General features: G+C 38.4%; 2 protein-coding genes across 5 annotated transcripts; both read left to right on the forward strand.

Annotated features, from left to right (window-relative positions):
• The first annotated feature begins 1,736 nt into the window (after positions 1–1,736).
• On the forward strand, positions 1,737–6,225 carry dtwd2 (DTW motif tRNA-uridine aminocarboxypropyltransferase 2). Its single transcript, XM_084746580.1, has 6 exons — positions 1,737–2,071; positions 2,328–2,418; positions 3,245–3,339; positions 3,434–3,632; positions 4,406–4,534; positions 5,408–6,225. The coding sequence occupies exons 1-6, from the start codon at positions 1,908–1,910 to the stop codon at positions 5,585–5,587; spliced, it is 858 nt and encodes a 285-aa protein (XP_084602706.1). The 5' UTR covers positions 1,737–1,907; the 3' UTR covers positions 5,588–6,225.
• A 1,276-nt stretch (positions 6,226–7,501) lies between these two features.
• On the forward strand, positions 7,502–19,403 carry LOC146308489 (cytotoxic granule associated RNA binding protein TIA1-like). Of its 4 annotated transcripts, none has more exons than XM_084745604.1 (12): positions 7,502–7,716; positions 9,684–9,780; positions 11,374–11,472; positions 14,072–14,126; positions 14,601–14,688; positions 14,964–15,039; positions 15,194–15,299; positions 15,417–15,515; positions 15,605–15,689; positions 16,354–16,477; positions 16,677–16,825; positions 17,402–19,403. In XM_084745604.1, the coding sequence occupies exons 1-12, from the start codon at positions 7,691–7,693 to the stop codon at positions 17,538–17,540; spliced, it is 1,143 nt and encodes a 380-aa protein (XP_084601730.1). In that variant the 5' UTR covers positions 7,502–7,690; the 3' UTR covers positions 17,541–19,403. The 4 variants fall into 4 exon arrangements, with proteins under 4 accessions (XP_084601730.1, XP_084601731.1, XP_084601728.1 ...); XM_084745605.1 differs by having other exon boundaries at positions 16,680–16,825; XM_084745602.1 differs by having other exon boundaries at positions 7,503–7,716; positions 16,354–16,492.
• Positions 19,404–20,220: the final 817 nt, after the last annotated feature.

Consider the following 20,220-nt stretch of genomic DNA (forward strand, 5'->3'; position numbering starts at 1 on the left):
AAATTCAGTGCCCCATATAGCTGTACCTTAGCAGTTGTATCCCCTCGAGCACAGTTGTTTGACATCAATGCATTCCGCTGTATTTTGTGCATACAAACACCATAGCAAACCACAGACAGCACTGGATGGATGAACTAACTTGCAGCATAAAAGGCCAATATGAGATAAATAAGGATGTTTCTGAGCTGTGAAATGAGCACAATAGGTCCCCTTTAAAACTTAAAATATAAAGAGAGCAAATATTGTATATCTCAGTATAGTTTTTTAATTTGTACTCATTTGTACCTGCATGAAATCAAAAATCACATTGATCAGATATCGAAAGGAGGATATTTTCCTTTGATTCTCCAGGTTACCTCAGTTTATCCAGTGTAGACTGATGCATGAATCATAGCGTGTTTGAAGGGAGAGGTTTGGGTGTGAATAAAAAGGTTAAGAGTGCATGTGTCTGTTTGTGCAGTGTTAGGGTGGATCTTCTGCTATAAATAACCATCCCTGGCTGTTAACCTGACACCTCATCTCAACAAGGAGACTGTGTACGTGCACAGTCTAGTAAACAGCCAAAAAGTGTGTATTACATGCAAACATGTATAATTTTTTTTTTTTTTTTTTTTTTTACATATTACAGGTATCCTCTAATTATTTATCTAATTCTTAGTGTTTTTCAAAATGGACAGCTACAATAAATGCTAATTTAAAATATCTGAACCTTTAGCAGCTGTTCTTACATTATCTGCATTGCAAATATCAGGCAAAACACTTGTTTATTAATGTAAAGATGTTTTTAGCCAATAAAAAGGAGCTGTTTTGAGCCTGAATCCAGTGGTCCCATGTCGGCAGACCTTGAAGAGGAGATTAAAAACACTCTCCCAGATATATATCCAAACATGCACAAATGTGGTATAAATACGATATAGAGAGAAGTAAGGGTTAAGTTCAAACTGGTATTTTTGTCATTGTAGAGTAATGTTTGTGTTTAGTGGCTTGTGTACTTCATCTTTTGTTATCATCAGGTTAAACGGGCTTTGGCGACACACAGTGTTACAAATAAGCATGTTCCTACTTTCCATTTAAAAAAAAAAACAAAAAACACCTTTTTCTCCCCCACATCGACAGGTGGCAGCTGTGAGTTACGAGGTTACCATTAACCATTACCAAAAGAAATAGTGCGGTCATAGAAATACAGTAGTTAGAGTGGTTAGAATGGCCTCATAGACTGACAAAATAAATAAATAAATAAATAAATAATAAATAATAAATAAGTACAAAAAATGTGAAAATATCAAGAGATATAAATAAAACAATATATAAGTAAATAAAAATGTGGAAATATATAGAGAATAAATCAGTAAATTAACAATTTTGAGAACATACATTTTTGCACATTTCCATAATTCAGTTTTGTGCTGTAAGGTAAAAAGAAAAAAAAAAACATTAACCCCCCCGCCATTTAAAACGATCTTGCCAGCTGAACCGAACTAAATAAAGAATAAAAATAATATTACAACTCCAAATATTATATAATATATAAATCAAATTGACATTTAGCTTTACCAACCTATCTGTAACTAGGTCGTGTCTAGAAGAGAACGCTAGATTTGCAAAACTCTCGCGAGGTTTGCAAGCTTTGTTCCTTATTTGTGCACGTTGTACTAAATAACTACATCGTATAAAGTGACAACGCTGTGGTTACGATCTGCTTAGGTTTAGGGACAAAAAACTCTCAATCAGGATGAAGAAAAGTTTATAGTTTGGGTTACAATATTCATTCTCGCGAGATCTTGCGACTGCTCAAGGCTTAGTACATCGGGTCTCAATCTTTCTAGCTGATTTATTTCTATGCCAGACGTCCCTCGTCGGCGCTGTGTTTGACTACTCGGATAAGTTAGCTTCTTGCTAACTCCGCAATGGACAATGTCCCCAGTTCTTGCTCCCCTGTCACTCCTGAGGAGAATGGAGCAGAAACCTGTGACAGCCCCTCCATGGAAGACGGTTTAGTCGACGCTTTCGGTGACCTGGCTGCCCTCCCGGTGGAAGTTGGCGAGAGAAGACCGACGTGTTTACGGTGCCGGTGAGCTGAATTAAGAGAAGCTAATGCTAGCTAGCTAAGTTGGTAGAGTAGTTGGACCAGGCAGGAAAGAAACCCTTCGACTCCCCCCTTCCTCCCCTTCTTCTTCTTCTCCTCAATAACTGGCATGCTTTAATGAGGGAACAGATTTATGTCGTTGCAGAAAAGCTGAAGACCAGCTGAAACAGAGATGATGGGGCTAGGCTGGGAAGTAACTGGGCACTCACAGCTTCACGTCTTCAACTTTCCTCCCATGTAGTCGCCCTCAGAAGGTGTGTCTCTGTCCTTTTCTTCCATCACAACCCCTGGAGGTCTCCACGTGTCTGTACGTAGTGCAGCATCCTGCAGAGGTGAGTTAGTGACTGGATATCACATGGCTGACAACATAAATGTCCTGCCTGGACAACATAAATGTATTGTTTTACTTCACATGCATTAACTGTAGTTAATGCCTGATTTAGTCTGGAGTTAGTTTGATAGGATTTGGGTATAATCATGTAATTTCAGTCCAAATATGGATCTTTATTCATAGATATTAGTCATGTAATTTGCATACAAAATAGGTCAGCCCAACCTATGGACAAAAAGTTTTACCTGCAGTGATGCTTCAAAAGTACCCCGATTCCACGGGAAAGCAGCAGACCTGGCAACCCTGATGAAGGCATAAATATTGTTTATGCCCTGGGTTTCACTTCTCAGACTACATGTAGGTTGCCTTAAACCTACAAAATCTAATCTACAAATCACACTTGTGTGCAACTATTATATTAACTGTATTTGTGGCAATGTATCAAGTTAATTACTGTATTAATTTAGAGAAAAGCGACTATTTTGGTGCTTATTTCAACTCAGTACTTGCTAAGCCCTGAGCCCGAGGGTCTGAATCAGGCTCACTTACCCATAAGTTCCAAGCCACAGTCAGTAACCATCCATGAATGTGCCTCACAACCCCTGTGAAATGACACAGTTCACTATCAGAATTATATCCAATTCCTATATTTTAGTCTAAGAAGTCTTGGAGCAATGTTTTATTTATTTACTTTTTTGCCAGTGAGATGTACTCCATGTATGCATCTTTGTACTATTAATCAAACATGCCAGCTAATGATAGTAATTAGCACATGTTTATGAGAGACTCGTGGTTATGATCAGCTGTTATAACCTCTGTTCTTTCAGGAGAGCAGAGTACTTCGCACAGTTCCTTTACTCGCTGCTTGTTTGCCACAAGGAAAATGCAATGTCATAGTGGGAAGGAGGTTCAACGAAGAAAAGTAAGCTGTATTGATTTCACAATATCACAGCATTGTTGTCTCTAAAACCTTCAAAAATTCATTTAGTGTTTGTTCCCATCTTTTCTCCTCTCAGGCACCCAGAGCTGGCTGCAGTATGTCGGGACAGCAGAACACTGATCTTGTATCCAGGCCCCAAATCCCAGAACCTGGAGGAATTAGTGCAATACCAGGAAGTGGGCAGTGTGAAACATAATGTGATCATTATAGATGGAACCTGGAGCCAGGCCAAAAACATGTTCCTCAAAAACAGCCTGTTCCACCTGCCTAAACAGGTGCGTATAACTGTGTTATAACATGAAACGACATGTGCCCTCCAGTGTGTCACTAAGGCGAATTACAGACGTCGTAAGCAAGATTTTTATGTTAAAATGGTCTTCGGCTTTAATCACAAAATCTTGCTGGATGAGAGAAGCGTGCCCTGTCCACCTGAGACAGTATGAATTCTTCCATTACACCCACTGGTGGGAAAGCTGCCTCACCCACATGAAATGACTAATTGAAACTCAAGGCAGAATAAAAAAAGACATATCTTTTAAATGTGGGCAAGTTAACACTCTGGACTTATCAGCATCTCATGTCTTCCCTCTTGTTTTCCTGGTTGTGTTTGGTGTCTTGGAAAAATGCAGTCATAGCTTGGTTTGGAAAAAAACAAGCTCCATGTGCTGTTTACTAATGTCAAGGCACATGATGCTTTTGAGTCTTTCAGAAAGAATCCTCTCTTGCTACAATTTATTGGCAGCTGCTCTTCTGTGGCTTTAATATTGTGTTCATGCATCTATTTTAAGTATACAAAATAGCATTTGTTTGTATTTTCTTTTTAGTTCATAAATCTGTAATCCTAAAAGGGAAAATTCAGCACTTCCAATCAGTTTTGATGGTAAAATTGGTCAATTGAGGGAGTAAATTTATTAGTGTGTGCTGTATTGACCCAGAAAGCAGCGTTAAATCACATTAAATTACATTTTTTGAAAAGATGCTGACCTGAAATAGCATCAAAAAAATCATTTAATTCATTTCACTGATGACCTTTGCTTTGGTTTACCAGGTGCAGCTCAACAGGACTCTGTCCAGTCAGTACGTGATCCGCACTCAGCCCTCCAACATCTGTCTGTCCACGCTGGAATGTGCTGCTGTCGCCCTGTCCATCCTGGAGCAGAATGACAACATCCAAGAGGTGAAATATGATTATTGTCTGAGAGTTCACATGTTCTGTGCTTTTTGTTCTACAGAAGTGAACATTAAACCTGGGGGAGCTAGGGGAGCTTTTAGCCACAGGTTAAGAAAACACTGACACATTTCAAAGTGGGCTAACCTCAGCTATAGCCTAGTGTTTGCTGGCCCTACTCCTGAGCAGGGTTTGCCCTGAGTTTGTGGGGTTATCCCCTGAAAATCAACTAAGCCCAGGGCTAAAAGATCAAAGGGGTCATATAGCCCTGGACTTCACTTATCTCTGGGCTAACAATGTGTATTTTAATAGAGGGTTGTCCCAGGGTTAACTCTTAGCCCTGGAATAAAAATATGAAGGTTGAAAAGCCTTAAATGGGGCAGCAGAAACACTACTGACATACTGTATTATGACCTGTAAAGTTGATATAGCCAAGTTATTTTCGCAGACAGTTGCCTATTTAGACATCTAGTAGATAGCAATTTTAGCATTAAATTTGATAAAGCTCTCTTTGGTAAAGCTCCACACTTTTTTAACATTTTACCGTCATCTGTTTATGTATCAATACACAAACACTGATAGCAATATCTTTAGTCCAGGAGTTTATAAAAATTTCAGGATTGACCAGGCTCAATAGTTATAACAGCTGCCTATCTCTGAAAACAGGGAGGACTGAATCAAAACGGTAAAGGTGCAGGTCATAAAAACAAAACAAATCAGCCCAAAGACCCTACAAAGCTCTACAGAGCTGAGAGGAACTTCTAAGATGAGAGTTAAATCTCTCTAGGGTCATTCCTACTAGACAAAATAGAGGTTGCAAGGGAAAATAAATAAATGTCATTAATTTTTCATCACTCCTGTCTTCACCATGTGTCTGTCCAGGTTCTGCTGAGGCCCCTGAAAGCCCTGTGCTCCTTCCAGCTGCAACACGGTGCTCAGATTCATCACAGCAAGGAGCATCTACTGAAGAACGGCATGTATGACAAACCAATGCCCAAAAACAAACGCAAGATAAAGAGGATGGAGAAACTCGTCAGCGACCACAACATCTGTCCAAGATGATGGAGTGACTCACCTCTGGATACACAGCTGCAATACTACGCTGCTCAGGACTGTATCATCAGAGCAGCATGTAGCAGCATCAGGGTGCAGGCATGGAAACCACTGGACTTTTTTTGGGAGTTTTTCATCTCTTTTTAGATAATTGCTGGTTAAATTTAATTTATGTATTTTAAAATAAATTAATGACATGTTTAAGTTGTAGTTTAGGTGTCATGATGTGACAATAAATCAGGTTTTGTTGTTTTTAAAACAGTTTACAACATTGTTCCCTGCACTTTATAAACACTATGGTGGTTCTGTTGTGATTGACTTTATATCACGTCTGGAAGGGCTGATTCCATTGATGTTTTTTTAATGAACAAAGTCTTCATTCAGATACGTTACAAAATAAAAATACCTCTGAAACCCATGTGATATTCCATGAAAACTACGAGACAAAATACAGCTTAATAAAGGGGATACCGCAATTGAGAGTTGTATTGTACTACAGTACGAGGGTGGTATTGATGATACAAGCTTTACAGTATAAGGTAAGGTACAATTGAGCTGCAATGTTTTTAAATACTTGTCATAATTGTGGTTGCAGGCCTACAACAATTGTTTATAAGATATTACATGAATAAAATCTAAAGTAAAAGCGAATCTGTGCATAAAGTCCTCAATGCCATAAATAAAATACACATGGATACTAAATCTTATTTTCTTATTTTATTTTAGGTGTCTAATAAATATCAGATGTGCCATTTCAGATGCTGAGAACTGAATCAAATGATTTATATCTGCAGTAAATGTGATAATTTCATAACAGAAACATTAGTTGTATTTCAACCAGGCAGATAAGGGGATTTTTATAAGTTAACATGGTGAAATAAAGAGGTCTACCCAGCCGTTTAGTGCCACTTCTCAATTTGGTCATGTGTTTAAACTACAGATTTAATAAACTGCTATCTATGCTGTTTTATTTTTCTTCCAATGGAACTCTAGGACTCTGACACTACAGATACCTATATTGCTTGAAAAAATGCATGTTTGCGCTGGTCTAAAATGATGATCAAGTAAATGTTAGGAATAAGAGTATTGAGGCCAACTTCCGCCATTGTGATAAGTCATACAAGTTACTATAGTGAGAAACTTTCTCACATTAAATAAACAAATCTGTTTTTTTAATTGGAGAAAAGTTCTTGAATGTGAGTTGAAGCTGACCATGTATTTGGCGCCTGCAGCTTTTAATGCTGAAAAGCTGACACAGATGATTTAGTATTTCAAAGTAATGATGTACTTATCTTAAAATAATGAGTTAATATCTTAGAGCAATGAGAAACTTTCTTCAAAATAATGACTTAGTATCTCAAAGTAATGAGAAACATTGAGATAGTAAGTCATTGTTTTGAGAGATTTTCTCATTAGTTTCAGATACAAATCCAATATTTTGAGATACTAATTCATTATATTGAGATACCCATTATTTTTTCTTAAATAAAGTTTCTCATTATTTTGAAATAGTAACTCATTTTTTAGATCCTTTCTTTGAAATTCTAATTTTTGAGTCGTTTCTCATTATAACGACTTGTAGGATCTATTTTTTTGTCACATTTGCGGGGATGGGTTTCCCTACCATCCTGAGGACAAAATGCCAGGGTGGAATCAGTGACACAGTGAGGAAGAAAAGGGAGAAAACTGTTAAATGATCAAATGCAAAAAAGAAATAATAAAACAACAGGGGATAGTTAAACAAAGTATTATGAACAATTTCAGGAAGTACTGTTCATATTCTTTATGGAGACAAAAATTACAGGCGAGTTTACATTTATATATTGAATTAATGTGTCTTAGCCTATTTATTTTCAGTTTTTCAGTCTGTATTTTGTAATATGCCTAGAAGTTGCCTGTGGCTGAACTACTGCGCATGCGCGGTCCGAGTCGGCCCCGGTCGCTTCGCCATCTTTGTCGGCTACCCATTGTTCACTCTGGAGCTAACGGCGGTGGTAAATCAGTTCATACTGCGCAATAGAATAACTTGACAGTGTCACAGGCAGCTGCCCGCGACAGTCGTGGATTTGCTTTCAGGTTTGCGACTTGTTCTCGGCCAGCAAGTGAAACAGAATGGACGATGACCAGCCCAAAACCCTGTAAGTGTGTGTGTGTGTCTGCGTTACCGCTAGCTAACCACTTGTATTCGTCACGTAGCTAACATTCAGAGGCAGGCAGCGTTATTATCCAGGTCCGAATCGCTCCTTTCTCTGGACCCCTACCTCAGTTAGAAATCCAACAATTATTAAATAATGTGCACAGGCTCTCGACAAACCCAACCCAGCACGGAAATAAAAATTAAACACACACTAGAGGTACAACCTCTGGTACACTCGGCAATGCTAGCAAGCTAATTCCAGAAAAATCTCAAATTAACGCGTCGCTACATACTGCTTGTCAAGAAAATTTGGATTGTTATCAAAATAAATACCGCTTGGTGTGTTTCATGCACGCCGAATGAAATAATCTTTTGTAGATATTAGCCATATGTATCAAAGACTTCTACACACTACCATTAACTCTGACGATGAGCTGGAGAACACCAAACTGCCAGCTTTTTCTATGGAGTTTGGTGTGCCGTCACCTCCAATAACGTTAGTCAGACGGTAGAATAATTATTGCACAGAGCAAGGAATAAATTTGAGTAGTTTTGTTATTAGTAATCTAGCAACGTGATAGTACATGCTAATGTGAATAATAATGAGGCTTTTAAAACGGGTTATTTTTGTTACCAGGGTAAGATTAACTTGAGTCTATTTAAAGCCAGCAGCAGTGATGTAAGGACAAGGTCAATAGTTGAGATTTCAATAATGTTAGTTGTCCTCAGCTGCACTCTTTGTCTGGCTTAATAACTTCTTTTTATTAGGTATTATAGAGAATCATTTGCAGTGAATGATTTTGGTATTTAACTGCCTTCAGGCTTGCAGTTTCAGAATCATGAAGGTGGACTTGAAATAGTAGTGCTGGGTGCTGCAATCTGTTTTTGTATGCGATTTTGGCATTTACACATTGGTTCCTTATGGTAAAATTCCATGTTGAGTCTGTTCCTTCATGACAGCAACAGGCGCAAGATAAAAAACACTTCACATAAGTGATTAAAATTGTCCCCTGATTCGTTTGAAATCCACTATGCTAGTAATTAAGCCTTGTTGTAGCATCGCAGTTATTGATGACTTGCGGCCAATTAAGAGGAGTGAGGAGTCAACAGTTTCTTCAGCATACAGTCACAAATGTGCACACAAAAAATTGGGCTGATGGGTCCAGTAGTACACGAGATTAGCCGCAGACAAGCTCCAGGCCCGTTTTTCATGCACACACTGATAGTAAGTGCAAGTGTGCAAAGCTGCATTAAAAAGTAGTGTCAGTCTATTTTGCTTTGTGTAAAATGGATATAACAGTATGTCTGTGAATATAACAGTAGAAATTAAAGATCGTTTGTAAGTTCTCTTTTTGTCCAGAGGTGCTCTGAAGCGGCTACCTGTGATGGGAGTAGCTGAAATAAGTGGTGAGGGGTGTGTGATCGGTCCATAGTGATGGAGTCTGCTTTTCTTGTTGGGTTGAGTCATGCCAATGATTTTGGTTGCTTTATTGATGACGGCTTGTATTAAAGGGAGACCAAAGACAATGAGTAGGCTGAATTATCAGAAAAGTTGTGTGTATATGGTATATAAGTTAATGTCAATGTAATCAGGCATGTAAAGCCAGTTATTGTTAAGACATAACACCCATGTACCTACCTAGTGATCCAGACTGTTACAGTTCCTACATGTAGCAGTGCACAGGCATGTTTGTGTTAACGAAAAACAACCTAAAAACCCAGCCAGTCATAGAGCCACTGATTGAGTTAATCAGAGACAATTTAACAAGTCACAGGCTATGAACAATGTCTGTCTCCCAGGCTGGATTTTCATTCTGCTGAAGGAAAAGCTTGCTTGTGCTTCAGCAGGCACACAAGATGTCAAATCATTTTTATTTGATCACCAATTACATCACAAAACAGTAGCCTAATTAGTTCTGTCTGTGTCTTCTGTCTTCTGTCTTCTGTCCTTTGTTCTTTTGTATCTAGGTATGTGGGGAATCTGTCCAGGGACGTGACAGAGGCCCTCATCTTGGAGTTGTTTGGCCAGATTGGACCCTGCAAGAGCTGTAAAATGATAGTAGATGTAAGGTTGTTTGTCATCTTTTTCACTCTTTGCTCCTGTTTGCCCTCTTTTCTGAGAAGATGCTTTGGCTACAACATTCCCCTTTGTTAGTTAAGTTCAAGAATAACTGTTTTAATAGTTTTTTTTTTTGAGAGTTCATACATAAACACCTTGCTACCCACTCTTGTGATCTGATTTTGCCACTTGCTCACCTCTTCACAATTTTTCCAATAGTATTACATCCTCCCATTTTAATTCTTAATGATAATGTATTTACTATGATTTGTATAATGGCCACAGTGACCAGCTTTTGTTGGCACCCCCTGTTTTTGCACTGATTCAAGGCAATTTGGTTAGATATCCATCTACATAGATGGAGACCTTGTTTCCATACAGCAGATCAAATCTTGCATAAATCTGAAGCATCAGCAGTCTATCATCGCCAGAGCAGAAGGTCACACCGAGTCTGACAAGAGCCATACACTCTTAACCCACGTTAACTGCCCTGCTAAAGTCTCCTTCTTACGCTACTTATAAACATGAATACACGTCTTGTCCTGCACCTTTGCTTGTTGACAGAACCACCAAACATTCATTCAGAAAAGGACACTGTAGATGTTGGTTTTCAGGCCACATGATTAATCAGGTAAAATAAAACAACTAAAATAAACTGTGGCAAGCAGCACAGGAAGCAGCTCTTAATACATCTGTCCCTAAAAGACACACAACATAAGCAATAAGCCCTGAAAAATATGAGTTTGGTAACTTTCATGTGTTTTACAATAATCCCTGAACAGTCTCAGCAACAGTAAGTGGTTGCAAACACCAGCGAGGTTATTCTAAGACTGAGAACCACTGCCCTATGGTTTGAAATAAGGGCATGGTCACACATACACAAAATTAACATTGTTGAAGATTTGCCTGCTGTTCATTAGGGCTGTTATATGATGATACATATCTATCATGTGAGGATACAAAAATATCTATCATTTCATATTATGCTTTATTATTCACTTCATTGTGTCCCAAATCACACACTTCACAGAAGTATTTTTCATCATTTGGACGCTTTACGTTGTTCCGCATGGCAGAGATGCAGGTAGAAAATTTGTGGAGGAGAGTGAGGTTGACATAGAACGGGGTAATTCCCAACAGAAGTACGTCGACCAGCCAAGACAGAACGAGGAGCTGGTAAAAGAGTGGCTACTTCTGTTGCATCGACGTAGCTTGGGTATGGAATGTCTGATACGAACCAGACAACCACGCTTTGCAAATTATGCCTCGGACCGGTACCTATATTTATATAAACTATTATTTGATTGCATTCGCAGAAAATATGCTATTTTGTCTTATGTATTGTTATCTGGATATGAAATGTCCTGTACTGGAAAATGAGATTTTGGTCATATTGCACAGCCTTCTGTTCACTTCCATTGTGTCTGGCAAAGGGACACATTTCCACAAATAGCTTTTTTCCCCTTCCTTTTGGTAATAAGAAACTATAAACAAAGCATTTTCTAAAACTTTATTATTTTAACTACAAAAAAATAGTATACAAAGTATTCAATGTGATTTCAGTTGGACTCTAATATTTGTGTTTCCTGTCCGCTACAGACAGCAGGTCATGATCCGTACTGCTTTGTGGAGTTCTATGAGCATAGACATGCCACTGCCACAATTGCAGCCATGAATGGTCGGAAAATTCTGGGTAAGGTAAGCAATCATATCTCCTGGGTGAGTTGACTAGGGCGAGGCTGGGTGGGCAGGGTTCAAATGAAGCAGCTGGAAAAGCTTGTGGAGCTTGTTAAACCTTATCTTCACTTAATTTTTTTTTATTCCCATGTGCACATTATTCAAATTCTGTGCACAGACTTAGATAACAGGGTGGGAGGACCAGATCTTAGCCTTTGTAACCTGACTGATGTGAAGTATCAGAATTTTAAAAACATAATGTCTAAATAGATGACAATGTGAGCTGTTGGTTTTGTTTGTTATTGTTTCCCGGTTTCTTGCTTCCTCTTTGTATTAACACATCATTAGATACTCCATCAAGTAATTGCCATGGGTTCAAAACATCAAAGCAATAATGGACACAGAGTAATCAGATATGATAAATGACTAGATTGTTAAAGTGTATGTATTCTGCCTTTTTATGTGTTTTTGTCCCTCATAGTCGTGGATTTAGGAGGATGCCTTTTTGTTCCTCTACCAAAAGGAAAAGAAAATCAAATTCAGACCCATGTTTATGTTTTGCACAGGCGCTGAAGCTATGAGCATTTCAATAATAGTTGTTTTAGCAATATTGCCATCACTGTACAATACACAATAAAAATCAACTCAAGCCATCGTTCATCAGGCTGCAGCTACGATTGTTAACAATTACTGATTGTTTAGTATATAGAATGTCAAATAGTGAAAAGACCAAAGTACGGAGGAGTATTTGGGCTCCAGGCACAAAGGATTTTTTTTTTTTAATTCAGCCTTTTGAGCACAAAGTCGAAATGTCAGGAAAATTTTCAGCTTTACTGCTGACATTTTTACTTTATTCTCAACATTTATACCTTGTTCTCAATATTTTGACTTTACTCTCAAGAAGCAAAAAGACTGATCCTCCTGTGATTTATTTTTGCTTATGCCTGCCAATAATATGAAAAGTTCAACTTTATTCTTGTCATTTTGACTTTATTCTTGACATTTTTACTTTCTCAACAGTTAAAAAAAACTACCTTTTCGTATTTTTTCCTTAAGCCTGGCACCAATACTGAAAGTATTTTCCCCACATTGAGTTTATTCTCAAAATTCAAAACAAGAAAAAAGAAGTCTCTCTCCTTTCATATTTTTTCCTAATGTCTGGCCCTAATACTCTCTGATGCTGAACTATGAAATCCAGCAAGTATCTCCTTTGGAGAAGTTGGAACCAATAATGTAGTTGATTCTTAGAATAGTTGCTGATTGATTTATCCAACTCTTTTTGCAGAGTTTAGACCAGGGGTCAGCAAACAACTATCAAAAGAGCCATTTTTAGCCCAAAAAATAAATCTATCTGGACCCACAACTATTAAATTCTCTATTTCTCTTGGAGGCTTTTCCTTTTTTTGGTTTGGTATCCATAGTGAGGCTTAGGAGACTTAAGACGAGCCAATGGCAAAATTTAGAGGAAAAGGCACTGAACTGTAAGATTGGGCTACGATGCACATTTTAATTGACAGAATATTAAAACATCTTTTATTTGTCTACACAATCTTATAGCTGGAGAATGTAAGAATCACTTTAGACCTATAAAAAGGCTGAAAACACTGGAGAGGGGCTAAAGAGCTGCAGGTTGCTGACCCCTGGTTTAGACATTAAACCAAATAGGTTATGAAAGCTTCCATTAATTAACTTTCCAGATGCTGTTTGTTGTTGAGATCAGTTGTACCCATTCTAACATATATAGTTGTTGTAACGAATGGTTTCTTCAGTGCACATTTTTACAACAAATCCTGAAATTTCTGAGTTATAAAGGTGGAATTTTTTGCAGACTTTTGTATTAGATTGCATTCCAGGCATACCTAATAAGGTGTAAACAAAGTGCTATTTGGGTTTTTTTGATTGTCACTTCATGCGCCATGCTGTCTCTGCTTTAATTAAGATTTTCCTTAAGTGAGTTTGCCATCTGTGTATGACTTGATTTAACATGGCCCTGCTGTGTAATCATGCTACGTGTTAACATTCTTTGATCTCCTTTAATTGATGCTCTTCTGTGCCCCTACATCTTTACTGCTATGTGTTCTTTTTGCAAAGTTATTTCCACATAGAATCCACATAAGAGCAACTTCAAGAGAAATACATTCAGTTGAAAATATTTTATCCTCAACAGGTATTGAAGGACCATTTGAGGAGTATAACAAGTTCGTAAAAATCACTTGTTTGTAAGTCCCTTGTTATTTGGACCTTACTTCCTACAGTTTTGCTCCAAATTTTTACTAGACTGAGACTGAAATGTTCCTGATTATGAAGGTGAAATCTTGATATCCCTTTATATTCTCCACTGTATTTTACTGTTTTATTTATTAATGCAAAGGTATGTAAGATTAGATTATAATAAGAATGGATAAATCAATTTTGTTGTGGTGGTTTAAGAACCCAAGTGTGGCATACAGAGACCACCTTATTAAAAAAAAAAGTTCTCAATCACAAAATATAACCTAAGTAAAACTGGTGTGTGACAAAACCTCAAATCAAAGAAAAAGCACCTTCCTCTCTTCTGCAGGCATACTTCACTTCTCACTTTTGTCCTCTTCCCCGTTCTCTGCAACTGTCTCTCTTACAGGAGGTCAAGGTCAACTGGGCCACAACGCCAACCAGCCAAAAGAAAGACACAAGCAGTAAGTAGTAAGAAAAACTGTCTCAAGGTTACATGATTTCTCCTTGGAAAATTGTTTGCTTTTCAAGGTTCAAGGGGGTTAAAGGGAGACTTTATTGTAATTTTCTCTATATATAATATCCACTACACAAGGAAACAGAATAGTGTTCCTTCAGTGCTTCAATAAGAGTTCATGTTCTTCATTGTCACATGCACATCAATCACAAGGAAGCAGTTGTTGACTATGAAGTTCTTTGGTCTCAGGTTCCCTTCAACAGTGCTCATACAAATACGTATCAAGTCACATGAGTCAAATTAGAATCTAAGACATAAAATAGTGCAGAAAATCATGTAAAGTATAGGAGTACTACGGCTGCCCCAGAATAAAGATGTTCCTAGTTGACTAGTAGTCAAAAGCATAAATCCTGCAATGATAAACAGACAGGGAATGTTTATTAATTCTTGAACTGAATTATGTGTGTGTGTGTTTTTTTAGGTCACTTCCATGTGTTTGTTGGAGATCTAAGTCCTGAAATTACCACAGATGACATAAAAGCAGCTTTTGCGCCATTTGGGAAAATATCGTAAGTGTATTCTCATGATCTTTATCACTCTTGTGTAATTATATGTTTTATCTTGAAAAGACCCAAACAAGCAATGTGTTAGGTTGCCTACCAATATGTTTCGACTTGTCAGTTTTCCATCACTGTTGTTTTGACCCCAAAAACTTCCATATATACAAAACTTTAAAATGCCACAGTTAATTAATAAATTAAATGAAACATCATTATTAAAATACTTGGTTAATGGTATCATAAACTGAATTTCTTGACTAACTGTCTGTTATGTTTGTCCACAGGGATTGTCGAGTGGTGAAAGACATGGCCACAGGTAAATCTAAAGGCTATGGCTTTGTCTCCTTCTTCAACAAATGGGTAAGTGTGCCAGTAATGCCCGTGACTTAGAGGACTGAGAAAACATTAGTAGGTTTTTGCTGTTGACTCACTGTTGAATCCAGGGGTTCCAGTGAGATGTTTTGTATTTGCTGTCAGTGATTCAGGAGTTTGCACGTTTGCTCTGTTCAATCAGGATGCAGAGAACGCCATACAGCAGATGGGAGGTCAGTGGTTGGGAGGGAGGCAGATCAGGACCAACTGGGCCACGAGGAAGCCTGCTCCCAAAACTACAAATGAAAGTAAGTTTACAATAATTAAATGCAAATGGTTGTAATATTTGAGGTTAAGAGAAATGTTTTGAGAAAATACAACAAATAAATAGTAATTTAATATTCCTATTTTTTTTTTTTTTTTAGCAACCAATACTAAGCAGTTATCTTTTGATGAGGTGGTCAACCAGTCCAGCCCCAGTAACTGCACTGTGTACTGCGGGGGAGTCACAATGGGTCTCACAGGTGAGTCATGTTTTGTCCATGAGATTTAGCTGCAGATTTAAAAGTACAACATGCACATGGAATATTAATGATTTTTATTTTGTTTGCAGAGCAAATTATGAGACAGACCTTCTCACCCTTTGGCCAAATAATGGAAATCCGTGTTTTCCCAGACAAAGGCTACTCATTTGTGAGGTAAGCTGATTTTCTGTTTGACCTGGCAGCCATTTATTTGATGCAACTGAAGGCTTAACAATCACATATGAATCTCATTTATGTGCAGGGTGACTTGATATTAAAGGATTAGTTCAAGTTATTTGAAGTGGGATTGTATGAGGTATTCATCAGGAGTCAGTGTATTACCGACAGTAGACGGCAGTGACACACCTCCACTTTGGAGAAGCAGAACGAGTACTGGTGTAGGGAGCTAAGCAATGTACATCCTTTAAATAGACTTCTTTGGGGAAGTCAGTAATTTTACCTCGCAGAAAATAGGAGGTCTACCACTGCCTCGATCAGTTAGTTAGTGAGTTAAAAGGTTGGTATGGATTCACCAAAGTCACACAAGAACACAAACTAACAAACAGATTGAGGCAGCGGTACATCAGAAACTCCTGTGTTCTGTGAGGTAAAATTACTGCTTTTGCTAAAGGATTCATGTTGTTTTGTGGAGAACGAGATTTGGATTATAATGATTATAATGGTATTTACCTGTCAGAAAAAGCTATCTGATAGCAATGTAAAGCGATTCATCTACTGTAGGTAATACACTGACTATTGGCAAGTACCTCACACAACCCCACTTCAAAATATCCAAACTATCACTTTAAACAGTCTAAAATCTCTTTTCTGTTTGCAGGTTCAACTCCCATGAAGCAGCAGCTCATGCCATTGTTTCTGTGAATGGCACATCCATAGAGGGCTATGTTGTTAAGTGTTACTGGGGCAAAGAAACAACAGACATGGTCAGCCCCATACAGCAGGTACAGATGCCACAGGTATGCACCAAGACCATCCTCAATACAACATATACACTTAGTTTAAATTAAATGAAATCCCTGGTGCTAGACTGCTGCTGTGCTTGTTCATTTATGTACTGTGTTTGCACTGTTTTCATGTGCTGCTGTATGATGTTGGTGCAACATGATCCTCTGCCTCCTGAAATATTCTTCTGTATGTCAGCAGAACACGGTGAGCTTCGCAGCGCAGCCCTACAGCCAGTGGGGTCAGTGGTACAGCAACACGCAGCAGATTGGTCAGTACGTGCCCAATGGGTGGCAGGTGCCAAGTTATGGAGTCTATGGACAGACCTGGGATCAGCAGGGCTACAAGTGAGTACCAGAGATGATGATGAGCACAGGATCGCTAAAGTTGATCCTATCTGATCCAAGATCGAAGGAGCTGCAGAGAGATTGAACATGGCAAAATGTTTTTTCATTTCCTTTTCTTGCACATCTTGTTTTCATGCAGCCATCATTTTCCCTCCCTGAACTTGTTTATCTCTTGCTCTCCCAGTTACTGTCACCATGGCAACACTTAATGGAAACGTGCTTTAATTATGGTCCCCATAGTAACTGTGTTTACATTTTCACTCACTTTTTTGTGATACGATCAACAGTGGGAAGAAGCAAGTTTTCCACCAAAACAAGCTCTGCTTCGACGCTATTTTGCAGTAGCACCGTCGCTGCATCTTGGGCGTAGTGCCATCCAAGACGTATGTGATTGGATTAAACAAATGCAAACAAGACGGGGCGTGTTTCTTTTCCCTTTGAGCCAGTGAAGAGTCTGGCTATGCAAGACTGCTGAAATATACATATGACAGGTAGAGCGTAGAATATATAGTTTACACTTCGTGTAATTTTAATCTGACTCCATTTGTCTGTCTGTGTTGCTTCTCTCTGCTGCAGTCATTTACATGCTGGTGCTGGATGGACAGGCGTGGGCACCGTGAGCAATGGGGGCATGGTGGACGCTGGACAAGGAGTCAACGGGACGGTGCTAACCAACCAGGCCGGCATGAGCACTGCTGGCTACCACACCCACTGATCACTGATCACAGTAGCCCTCTCTGCGCCTCTGAGGCCACAAGGATGATACTCTGCTGGGGGAAGGAGTGCATTAGATGTGCTCTCTCTGTAACCACACACAAGTTATTCTCTTTAGTGAGGCTGGTTCGCCATTTTATCAACCTTACCAGCCCCATAACCTCACCCACTGCCCAAATCTGCAAGTGTAAAGAAAACAACTCACTCCAGAACACTTTAACACTGTTAAAAAACAGCCATCGCTAAATGCACCTTGCATTCCTGGGCCCATTTTATTGTTTGGCGTATTTTTGTAATGCCTGCAGATAACTGGCCAATTGTAAATTATACAACCATGTCAAGATATTTTTAGCACAGCCATGTTTAAGTTCAAAAAGATGAAAGGTTCAGCTAATGAAATCTATATTAAAACACCAGGTTTTTGTTTGTTTTCAGCCCCTCAGAGCCAAAGAGCAAAGGGCAGAATTTTATACCAGTGTTAAACAATCAGACAGGGAGGAGAGGCTACCAACTTTGCCACAGAAAGTACATAAAAGTCCACAGTAAGGGGTGCGATTTTGATTTTTTTCTCAATTGGAACCTCTTGCTCTCACTGCTCTGGTCTGTCCACCTGTTACTAAAGTGAAAGTTCTCAGGGTGTTGTCGAGTCATTCTGTGAAACGTAGGAAATCACTGAGTAGAAACATAGGCAGGTTGAGGGAAAGCGGACACCACAAAAACAAGTAAATTTCAGCGCTCCTTCATTTCATCTCCCGGAACAGACTGAACGGACTGAGAATCCAGCCTGTGGATAAGAAAACGTGTGTGTGCTCGCGTGTGTGTGTGTGTGCATGAACTCTGATGCTTTTACACACAAGACAACGTCCAGTTCATCTATCTTCCCCCCTGAAACAAAAAAGGACTACGCCATCTTTTTTTTTTCTTTGCTGTCATTTTCAAGTGTCATTTTCTTTTCTTAAAAAATGCTGACATTGTATAAAGAGCTTTTGCCTTTTTTGTGTTTCATTTCGGGACTGTCTTATAAAGAAACGTTGCAGTGACACCATCGAATTATGTGACACGTGAGACCTTTTTATGTTTGTTTATAAAACATTTAAGTGGCTGTCAACTGTCAACTTTATTTTTTAAATTAGATTTTCAATATCTCAAATAAAACCAATTGCAGGGATTACTGCCACTCTTATCTTACTTATAGGCAGACAAATATTGCACAAATACTTAAAGGTTATCTTTTCACAAAATTTGAAATACTAGGGTTTTTTTTATGTTTTTGCATTCCACTTTCTTTTGTAATTTCCTTTTGGAAGTCTGTTTTATGTAACAGTCTGCTCAATTGTACTGAATCTGTATAAAGACAACATGTTAATTAAGGAAGCGTGCTTGCTTCTGGTCGGAGTTATGGATTCCAGAAACAGCTGTTTGACAGTAGCATCCCTGTCCAGTGCTGGTCCATGTACAGTAGAAACAGTGCAACATTTGATTCTTCCAGAGGCTTCCGGAGGACAAGCGGCATTGCTATGCAATGCAAAAAGCCTTTTCGATTGACAAGTGAAGCATAATTTAAGTTATTCTGTTTTAAACCTAAATAACGATTGTTTTTATAGATTAAGAAACAACCTTGTGAGGATCAGATTTTTGCACTGTGGCCACCATCATTTTTAATATAGTTGGAAAATCCATTGTGTTGCCTTATTATCAGTGAGTTACTTTTAATTTAACCAAAAATCATCCAAGAGTAGGCGGTGCCTAAGAATGTTTTCAACCTATGTTTTGGCAAGGGAAGTTCTGTTGATGCTACAGTAACATGGTTTGAGTTTTTGCTTTGTCCCATTAAAATGCTGATGCTTAAAACAGCTGTCATTCACACAGTTTGCATCCTCTCTTTATAATCAGGTGGAACATGTAGCGCTGAGAATTATTGTGGTTGACTTTTATTTACTGCACAGTCCTGTAGAGGCGCTCGTATTTCAGGGATGTCATGTTTTTCCTAAACTCGCCTAGTAACATCTCATTCACAGTATTATAGGGCTAAAGCTAGCAATCATTTTCATTATCAATTAATCTGCTAATTATTTTTGGATTATTCGATCAGTTTAGTGTATTAAAGGTTAAAAATGTTTTGAAGCCCAGTGTGTGACACATTGTCAGACCAGGATTTGCTTCTTTTCACTCTGTTGAATCACTGTAAATAGGTTTTGGACAGTTGTTTTTTTTCTTTGTAAATACATCACCTTGGGAAAGGGGGAAAAGGAAATTTTTACAGTAGGGGTCAGCGACCTGCAGCTCCAGAGCGGCATGTGTCTCTTTAGTCCTGCTCCAGTGGCTCCTTGTGATTTTGGCTAAAAAATTATATGGAATGAATAGTTTAATTTATAATAGTTTATCTAAAGAAAAAAAGTAAATCATCTCAACTAAAGGTTATAGGTCAGCAAAACTTTTTATTTCAAAAAGCAAAAAGTTTTCCCCATTCTGATCCTCGGTTTGAACTTCAGCAGGTCGTCTTGACCACGTCCACATGCCTAAATGTATTGACGTGCTGCCATGTGATTGGCTGATTAGATATTTGCATTAATGAGCAGTTGAACAAGTGTACCTAATGAAGTGGCTGATGAGTGTATACACCAATTCTTAAAACTTTATTTAAAATGCATCATAGCATACATCTTGGTACTGTGTACTCT

Source organism: Lutjanus erythropterus, chromosome 20 (assembly GCF_056507025.1).
Source record: "Lutjanus erythropterus isolate fLutEry1 chromosome 20, fLutEry1.hap2, whole genome shotgun sequence".
Classification (NCBI taxonomy): domain Eukaryota; kingdom Metazoa; phylum Chordata; class Actinopteri; order Lutjaniformes; family Lutjanidae; genus Lutjanus; species Lutjanus erythropterus.

Bases quoted from the DNA above. Each gene is read 5' to 3' on its own strand.
- LOC146308489 (XM_084745602.1), top strand. From the start codon at position 7,691: ATGGACGATGACCAGCCCAAAACCCT. The intron at 15,690-16,353 runs GTAAGCTGATTT...TTCTGTTTGCAG, and splicing joins AAAGGCTACTCATTTGTGAG to GTTCAACTCCCATGAAGCAG. The intron at 16,493-16,676 runs GTATGCACCAAG...TCTGTATGTCAG, and splicing joins AGCAGGTACAGATGCCACAG to CAGAACACGGTGAGCTTCGC.
- dtwd2 (XM_084746580.1), top strand. From the start codon at position 1,908: ATGGACAATGTCCCCAGTTCTTGCTCCCCTGTCACTCCTGAGGAGAAT. The intron at 2,072-2,327 runs GTGAGCTGAATT...CCTCCCATGTAG, and splicing joins CCGACGTGTTTACGGTGCCG to TCGCCCTCAGAAGGTGTGTC. The intron at 4,535-5,407 runs GTGAAATATGAT...GTGTCTGTCCAG, and splicing joins AGAATGACAACATCCAAGAG to GTTCTGCTGAGGCCCCTGAA.